The 8295-nt window shown below is 35.2% G+C and overlaps 2 protein-coding genes across 4 annotated transcripts in view; both read right to left on the bottom strand.

Annotated features, from left to right (window-relative positions):
• The window catches only part of LOC101509510 (cold-responsive protein kinase 1-like), a 9009-nt gene extending 4040 nt beyond the window's left edge, over positions 1-4969 (bottom strand). Inside the window, exons 1-5 of one of the 3 annotated variants that reach the window (XM_004515962.4) lie at positions 4552-4969; positions 3637-3793; positions 3395-3507; positions 3089-3299; positions 2696-2933 (exon numbers count right to left, since the gene is read on the bottom strand). In XM_004515962.4, the coding sequence (XP_004516019.1) occupies positions 2696-2933; positions 3089-3299; positions 3395-3507; positions 3637-3709 (635 nt within the window). In that variant the 5' untranslated portion in view covers positions 3710-3793; positions 4552-4969. Of the gene's footprint in view, positions 1-2695; positions 2934-3088; positions 3300-3394; positions 3508-3636; positions 3811-4551 lie in introns of those variants that run through there. The other 2 variants (XM_012712003.3, XM_073370794.1) reach the window with 2 other exon arrangements.
• A 2271-nt stretch (positions 4970-7240) lies between these two features.
• On the bottom strand, positions 7241-7837 carry LOC140918773 (uncharacterized). The gene has a single exon (XM_073363568.1). It carries the CDS (start codon positions 7835-7837, stop codon positions 7241-7243), a length of 597 nt encoding a protein of 198 aa, XP_073219669.1.
• Positions 7838-8295: the final 458 nt, after the last annotated feature.

Below are 8295 nucleotides of genomic sequence, written 5' to 3'. Positions count from 1 at the left end.
GTTCGAATTGTAAGAGTTAAATGGGTATTAAAAACGGAGAATCTTTTAATATCTACCTTTACTTAATGGTGTTTGTCCGTGAGAGACTACACCCCGATAAATTGTGTTTGTCCGTGAGAGACTGCACAAGTGTTTGTCCGTGAGAGACTACACCCTTGTAAATTGTGTTTGTCCGTGAGAGACTGCACAGGTGTTGGTCCGTGAGAGACTGCACCCTGGTAAATTGTGTTTGCCCGTGAGAGACTGCACAAGTGTTTGTCCGTGAGAGACTGCACCCTGGTAAATTGTGTTTGTCCGTGAGAGACTGCACAGGTGTTTGTCCGTGAGAGACTACACCCTGGTAAATTGTGTTTGTCCGTGAGAGACTGCACAGGTGTTTGTCCGTGAGAGACTACACCCTGGTAAATTGTGTTTGTCCGTGAGAGACTGCACAGGTGTTTGTCCGTGAGAGACTACACCCTGGTAAATTGTGTTTGTCCGTGAGAGACTGCACAGGTGTTTGTCCGTGAGAGACTACACCCTGGTAAATTGTGTTTGTCCGTGAGAGACTGCACAGGTGTTTGTCCGTGAGAGACTACACCCTGGTAAATTGTGTTTGTCCGTGAGAGACTGCACAGGTGTTTGTCCGTGAGAGACTACACCCTGGTAAATTGTGTTTGTCCGTGAGAGACTGCACAGGTGTTTGTCCGTGAGAGACTACACCCTGGTAAATTGTGTTTGTCCGTGAGAGACTGCACAGGTGTTTGTCCGTGAGAGACTACACCCTGGTAAATTGTGTTTGTCCGTGAGAGACTGCACAGGTGTTTGTCCGTGAGAGACTACACCCTGGTAAATTGTGTTTGTCCGTGAGAGACTGCACAGGTGTTTGTCCGTGAGAGACTACACCCTGGTAAATTGTGTTTGTCCGTGAGAGACTGCACAGGTGTTTGTCCGTGAGAGACTACACCCTGGTAAATTGTGTTTGTCCGTGAGAGACTGCACAGGTGTTTGTCCGTGAGAGACTACACCCTGGTAAATTGTGTTTGTCCGTGAGAGACTGCACAGGTGTTTGTCCGTGAGAGACTACACCCTGGTAAATTGTGTTTGTCCGTGAGAGACTGCACAGGTGTTTGTCCGTGAGAGACTACACCCTGGTAAATTGTGTTTGTCCGTGAGAGACTGCACAGGTGATTTCCCAATCGATTTGGCCATTACAATAGCTCAGCTATTTAGGCAAAATCGATTTGCCAATCGATTGAATTGGTTACAGGGGCTCAGCTATTCATTCAATCGATTGCCCAATCGATTGATGTAAGCCCAGAGTACAGATTTTAGAAAAACACCTTCAAGCAATCGATTTCCCAATGAATTGGTTTAGTAAAAATTCTTATTTTGAGTTAGATAATCGATTGCTCAATTGGTTCATCAATAGATTGGCCAGTTGTTATTACTTGATTGATTTAAGACTTATTTTGATTTCATTTTTATTTTGCAAGCATTATATGAACTTTTAGCATATGGAAAACCCTTTTAAGGTGCATGCTAGGTTGAAAGGTTATCATGTGCATTTGAAAACTTAAATGTTATGTGTTAACTGTTAATTTCGGTTGGTGACCCTTTACAACTATTGTGGAAATCTGGGCTTTGCCCTCAGATGAGAGCCAGGACAATCCTACTGGTTCGTACCCTGTGGATGGGAATGTAGAGGGGAATGCCTGACTGGAGCTATGTTAGGAGGATCTTACGGGGCGCGTGGAGATCACTTAGGGCGTTTAGTTTGTTTTGGAGAATGATCAGATTAGGTTGACATAGAGGGAACATACATCTTTCTTTTGAATTGTATTTATTTTAAAATGGAAGACTGTACCTATACTAATATTGTCAGCTTGACATGTTATTTTCGATGGGTTACATGTACCAACTTTTGATGTGTAAATATTTTGGATTCATATTTTGAGAAACTTTTCCGCTGCTTGTAAATTATAATGACTTAATTATTTATCCAAAGGTTACCTTATTTATTTCTCTGTTTTATTTTAATTTCTTTTAAAAAAAAAACTACACCCTCGCTTTGAAAATCGGGGTGTTATAAAGGGCATTCTGGGTAAACCAAGAGTTTGATCTATGTAGCTAACTCACATATTGTGAAAGAAAACTGATGTTGTTGTATAACATTTAGTTATACCACTCAACAACACTGATGGGGAAGCAACGAAGGCTAAGGGCATTCTGGGTAAACCAAGAGTTTGGAGAGTGTACCAAAGAAGGTCCAAAAATACTAATGACGTGGCAGAGAGAGAATCTAAGTAGCCAGGAGGGAATGTGCTCCTTGTTGGTATAAAGGGTGCAATTCTTAGGAGAGAGAATTTTTATGAGAATTAATTTTCTGTTAGACCAGAGTGAGATATTCCTCTATGTGGAACTTTGCTCTAAGTGTAGTTAGAGAGACCTTCTACTACTACCATTTCCCTTCATCATCAATAATATACAGATTTATTCCAATTCTTCTATTTTTCTTGCTCTGTTATAGTTGCAATTGCTTTGGTTGCTGTTTGACAGGTTTGGATTGCTACCAAACACTAGCATTTATATTATATATAATACAAAAGTTGAGGCACCCAAGTCTTACTTTTGGGAAGGGCACCCTGCTCTTTCAACAGGTAAAAATAAATAAATACTTTCAAATTTTGTACTGACAGTAAATTAAAACACTTACATTGTTCCTGCTACGCGTGTGCTGACATGAGACATGTATGATGGAATAAGTTTTGCAAGACCAAAATCTGAAATCTTAGGTGTAAGGTCTTTGTCAAGGAGAATATTGCTTGCTTTTATATCCCTGTGAACAATATGTGGTTGTACTTCCTCGTGGAGAAAGGCAAGTCCACGTGCAACTCCAATGCATATCCTACATCGTGTTTGCCAATCAAAGTAGAGATTACTGTGACCTCCAGCTGCAAGTGCAAGTGCAGAAAAATTAAATTATTCAAAGAGGTAAGGTTGAGAGTCAAATATTATTGATATAATAAGTCCATGATTATGACGAAATAAAAGTCCTTGCTCTCAAATTCTCCCAGAAAACTTTACCAAAAAACTATAATGCATTTACCTAGAAGGGTTTGTGCAAGGCTATTGTTCTCAAGGTAATTGTAGACTAATATTCGGTGATCTCCTTCCACACAACAACCATAGAGTATAACCAAATTTTCATGCTGTATTTCTGAAATCACATTAATCTCTGTCAAGAATTCCTTCACCCCTTGTTTTGATTCCGTTGAAAGAACTTTTATAGCGGCTACCTTCCCATCTTTTAGCACTCCCTGATCATCCACCAAAATATTGTTAAGGTTTTTATTGCTAAAGCGAAGAGGGGGAAGAAATAATGATCAAAACCACTTGGAAATTGTTTGCTTACCTTAAAGACAGAACCAAAACCACCCTCCCCGATTTTATTAGCCGGACTGAAATTGTCAGAGGCAATTTTTAGTTGTTTGTAAGTATAGACTTTTATTCGAATGCCAGAAAGTCCTGTTCACAAGTATATTCAATTAAAGTGAAGCATTATAAGCAACTATTTTTTCTCTCATTAAATCATGAACATGTCAATCCAAGAATACAATCATACTCCTAAAAGTTAATCAAATGTACATAAGTTACCTTCATCAATTTCAGGATCTCGTCTTACATCAGACGACACTTTCTTACCAAATAAGAAAGGAAAACAAGTCATGACAGTACGAAGTTATTTGAATGTGGCTTTTAATGTCAAATAGAATCAATATCTTCAAAATAAATCAGTTCCAAGCTCACCTGGCTGATCCATGTAAAACTATCAACATCTTGAAGGATAATAAAGTTGAAAACAACAATAATGCCAAACCTTCATGGCTTACAAGATATCATGGAGTTCTTCTAACACACAAAAAGCATTAATATATATCATTATTATGGTTCCAACTTTTTCACCAATATTTTAATTTAATTATATCAAAAGAGGGTTCTATCATAAAAGAGATGTAATGCAAAATCATTGTCTAAACTAAACTACAATCAGGCACAGATATCATCATCAAATAGCTGTTTCAGTAACCCAACTTTAACCGACTACATCAATATTTTCCTAAAGCCATAAGACCAGAAACAAACTAATGGAATTTAATCCGTTCAATTTTTATTTTTCATACTCTATCGTAAATTTTCCACCAAAAACTAATTCACTGTATCTCAACTCTGAATTTGTATCCTATATTATGTAACAGTTGAATCTTCGAATAACACTGAAAAGTAAAATGTGAGTCGATATTCCTCAGGAACTGAAATAAAAGGGTTAAACTAGAATCCTAACAAAAATTCCGGGAAAACATTAACTAAAAATTACTCATAATTAATAAATAGCTACTGAAGAATGCTCTATAATCAGAAATAATCTTCTGTGTCAGCAACAAAAAAACACTAAACTAGAAAGAATTAAAAAAAGCAAGAGAGAGAGAGAGAGATGAAACTGGAAGACACGCCTATAATTGAACGGTGGTGATCAAGAAAAATAAAATAAAATAAAATGGTGAAACGAACCTTTAGAACTTTAGAAACAGGATCAAATGAATCAGAGGCAGCAGCTTGAGAGAGATAAGAAGGAAAGAAGAGGAGAGGAGAAGGTGAAGGTGAAGGTGAAGAAGAAGAACTTATAAAGAGAGAGAGAGATGGGAAATATAAAAATAAAATAAAAAGTCAAGAGATGACCGTGTATGAATGATGGGATGACTCTGCTCTTCAATTAATAATAATATACTATTACTGCTGACTGGGTGGCGCGTGGAACAACGCGTATCAAGTGTGAAATTGTGAATCTCTCAGGCTCTCTTCCCTCTCCATTGACTAGAAGTAGGTATGGCAATGGAATGGGCGGGGCGGGGTTCTACTGAAAAATCCGCATTTGCCATTGTTTTAAGTTGAGGTTAAATTTTGGATAACCATCTCCTTTTCAGCAGAGTTCGGGTTTTCTCGCTACACAGCAATTTATAGAATAATAAATTTAAAAATTATAGTTATTATTATTAATATAATAGAAAATAATTATTATTTAATCATATTAAAATAAAATTATATATTCTATGAAAGATATTAAAATTTATACTATATAAAAGATATTGAATGAAATGAATAATTATATATATATATATATATATATATATATATATATATATATTTATATAAAAAAAAAAATTATTTTACCGGAGGGAAAAGAATGAAATGAATAAATATATATATATATATATATATATATATATATATATATATATATTAATTTAAAAATAAAAATTATTTTACCGGAGGGACAAGTGATAGGGCGGGTATCAACAACTTTGTCCCACTTCTTAATCTGAGTTTTGTGCAAAACCCAAATCCCCACACCAATCTGGTCAAAGCTAATATAGTATATGCATAAAAAATAATCGCAAATAGACGAATTAATTAACAACTTGATATTGTTAAATTATATTGTACTATTTTTGCAATAGTTAATGTTATGTTTGAGAGTTTTTTAGGGGAGAGTTTGGGAAAGAGGAAAGATAAAATGAAAGAATAGAAAAGCTTTGAAAGAGAAGAGTTTTGGGTGATTGTTTTTCTTCAAAATATAAAATCTTTTTCATTTGGAAAAACTCAAAAAATGTATTGCATGAGAATTTTGGATGGTTTTGGAGTATATAGATAATTTTTTCAAATCCTTTTATGTTGTTATCAAATTTTAAAAATTGAAAATATATTAATCATAAATATTCTTTATAAAGTTACTTTTTTTAAGTAAGATGGAAGATTCCTCTCTAGTTTGCTCTTTTCTCCTTCCTCCAAAGTCCTTTCCTACAGTCGAAACTCTCAAACGATATTTTAAGTATTTCTCTCAACCAATTCATACGATAGATACTTCATTTTTACCCTTTTGAATAAGCCTAAAAGTGCATCGAAACTAAATTGTCATCCTTTATCAAAATTTGCACAAAGTTGCTGAAGTGACTTGATTTTCAAGTAAAAAAATGGAGAGTAATTACTTTTTGATTTGATGAATCCTTCGATCCTTAATTTGTTTGAGAATTTTCAAATAAATCTCTAAACTAAAAAAAAAATTAATTAGATCTACTAATAGTCAACTATAACAAAATGACGTAGTTAATGCATGCTAAAGGAAAAGATACTAGATATTCAATTGTCTACTTAAAGATAAGCAAAATAGGCTATTGGATGGTAACAAAATGACCTAGTTAATGCCTGCTAAAGGAAAAGATACTAGATATTCAATTGTCTACTTAAAGATAAGCAAAATAGGCTATTGGATGGTCACAAAATTTCTATCTCTAAAGAAATGAAAGACGACTCTTGTATAGTCTTTGGAAAAGCCACTCAAAGGACTATCAACAAAGATAAATTTAAGTTAGTTGATAAAGGGATTGTAAATATTACCATTGATAAAAGCCTTTTCATTGCTATGATCATGGCCATGGTTTCCTTCTATGAGCCATCAAGGTGAAAAACAACTGTGAAGGAGGATATTCAACTATCTACTTAAAAATAAGCAAATTAGGCTATTAGATGGTCAAAAGATTCATATCCCTAAAGAAATTAAAGACAAGAGATATTGTAAATGACACAACTTTTATAATCACTATTTGGCTAATTGTATAGTCTTCTGAAAAAGCCATTCAAAGGGCTACCAAAGAAGACATGTTTAAGTTAGTTGACGAACGAATTGTAGATGTTACCATTCATAAAAGTCTTTTCCTTAATATGACCATGGCCATGATTTCCTTATCTAAACCATCAAGGTTCAAAAAAATTTATTCGACTATCTACTTAAAGATAAGAAAATTAGGTTCTTGGATGGTCACAAGATTCATGTCCCTGAAGAAATTAAAGACAAGAGATATTATAAATGACACAACTCTTTGTTGGAACTGGTTAGTACATAATTGAAATTGGGGAACCGAATTCTTTATTGAATTTAAACAGAATTCAAGTCTACAATTCTGTTTGGGCAGAATTGATAAACAATTACAAGAATATCCACTCCAAGAATTTGAGAGCTTGGTCTCTCCCTTTCCAATAACCACTCAGAAATTTCCTGCCCTTCTATCTCTAATTTCCTACTTTTATTTGCTCCGTAACTGCTTTGGAGCAACAGTTACTGCCTGATTTACAACTTAAATTGACACAATAACTGCCTAAATAAAAAATAACTGCATTATAAATTCAATTCCCATTTAAAATTCTAACTTTTGACCCTCCTCTTATAATATTTAGTTATAAGAGGCCTAACAATACTCCCTCCCAAAAGAGTCACCTTGTCCTCAAGGTGAAAAGAAGGGAATTGCTCCATAATGGTCTCAACAGGTTCCCATGTTGCTTCAAAATCTGGTAGGTCCTTCCACTGAATCAAGACTTCTGCTATGCCACTGGGAGTGTTGCGAACATCTTGTACAACAGCTGGAGTAACTTGCAATTCTAGTTCCTCTGAAAGCATAGGTGGCAAAGGTTGAGGGATAGCTGAAGAAGAGATGGCTTTCTTAAGTAGGGAAACATGAAACACTGTATGTATCTTACTCTCTGGTGGAAGAGCTAACTCAAATGCAACTGCTCCAATCTGCTTTGAAATCTGATATGGTCCATAAAAACAAGGACTTAATTTCTCATTTCTCTTCTTAGCCAAGGACCGCAATATGTAGGGTTGTAATTTCAAATAAACCCAATCTCCAACCCCTAGGGAAATAGGACGCATAGACTTATCAACGTACTTTTTCATCTGATTCTGAGCTGTGACCAAATTGTTTTTTAGATCATGCAACATTTGGTCCCTATCTTGTGTCATGATGTTAACTTCTTCAACAACCGAAGGAATAGTAGTCCCTTTTAGGAGATAAGGTGGGTCTCGACCATATAGTGCCTTAAAAGGGGTTAATTTTAGAGAGTTGTGATCATTGGTATTAAACCAAAATTCTGCCCAACTTAGCCACTTTGGCCATTGTTTGGGCTTAGTGCTTGTGAGGCATCTCAAGTATGTTTCCAAACACCTATTGACTACTTTAAGCAAAATAGGCTATTGGATGGTAACAAAATGACCTAGTTAATGCCTGCTAAAGGAAAAGATACTAGATATTCAATTGTCTACTTAAAGATAAGCAAAATAGGCTATTGGATGGTAACAAAATGACCTAGTTAATGCCTGCTAAAGGAAAAGATACTAGATATTCAATTGTCTACTTAAAGATAAGCAAAATAGGCTATTGGATGGTAACAAAATGACCTAGTTAATGCCTGCTAAAGGAA

This window comes from Cicer arietinum, chromosome 7, assembly GCF_000331145.2.
Source record: "Cicer arietinum cultivar CDC Frontier isolate Library 1 chromosome 7, Cicar.CDCFrontier_v2.0, whole genome shotgun sequence".
NCBI classification, from domain to species: Eukaryota; Viridiplantae; Streptophyta; class Magnoliopsida; order Fabales; family Fabaceae; genus Cicer; species Cicer arietinum.
Note: the sequence above shows the minus strand (reverse complement) of the source record. Positions and strands in the feature narration are given on the sequence as shown.

Excerpts from the sequence above, each read along its gene's own strand:
- LOC140918773 (XM_073363568.1), bottom strand. The coding sequence starts at position 7,837 with ATGACACAAGATAGGGACCAAATGTTGCATGATCTAAAAAACAATTTG.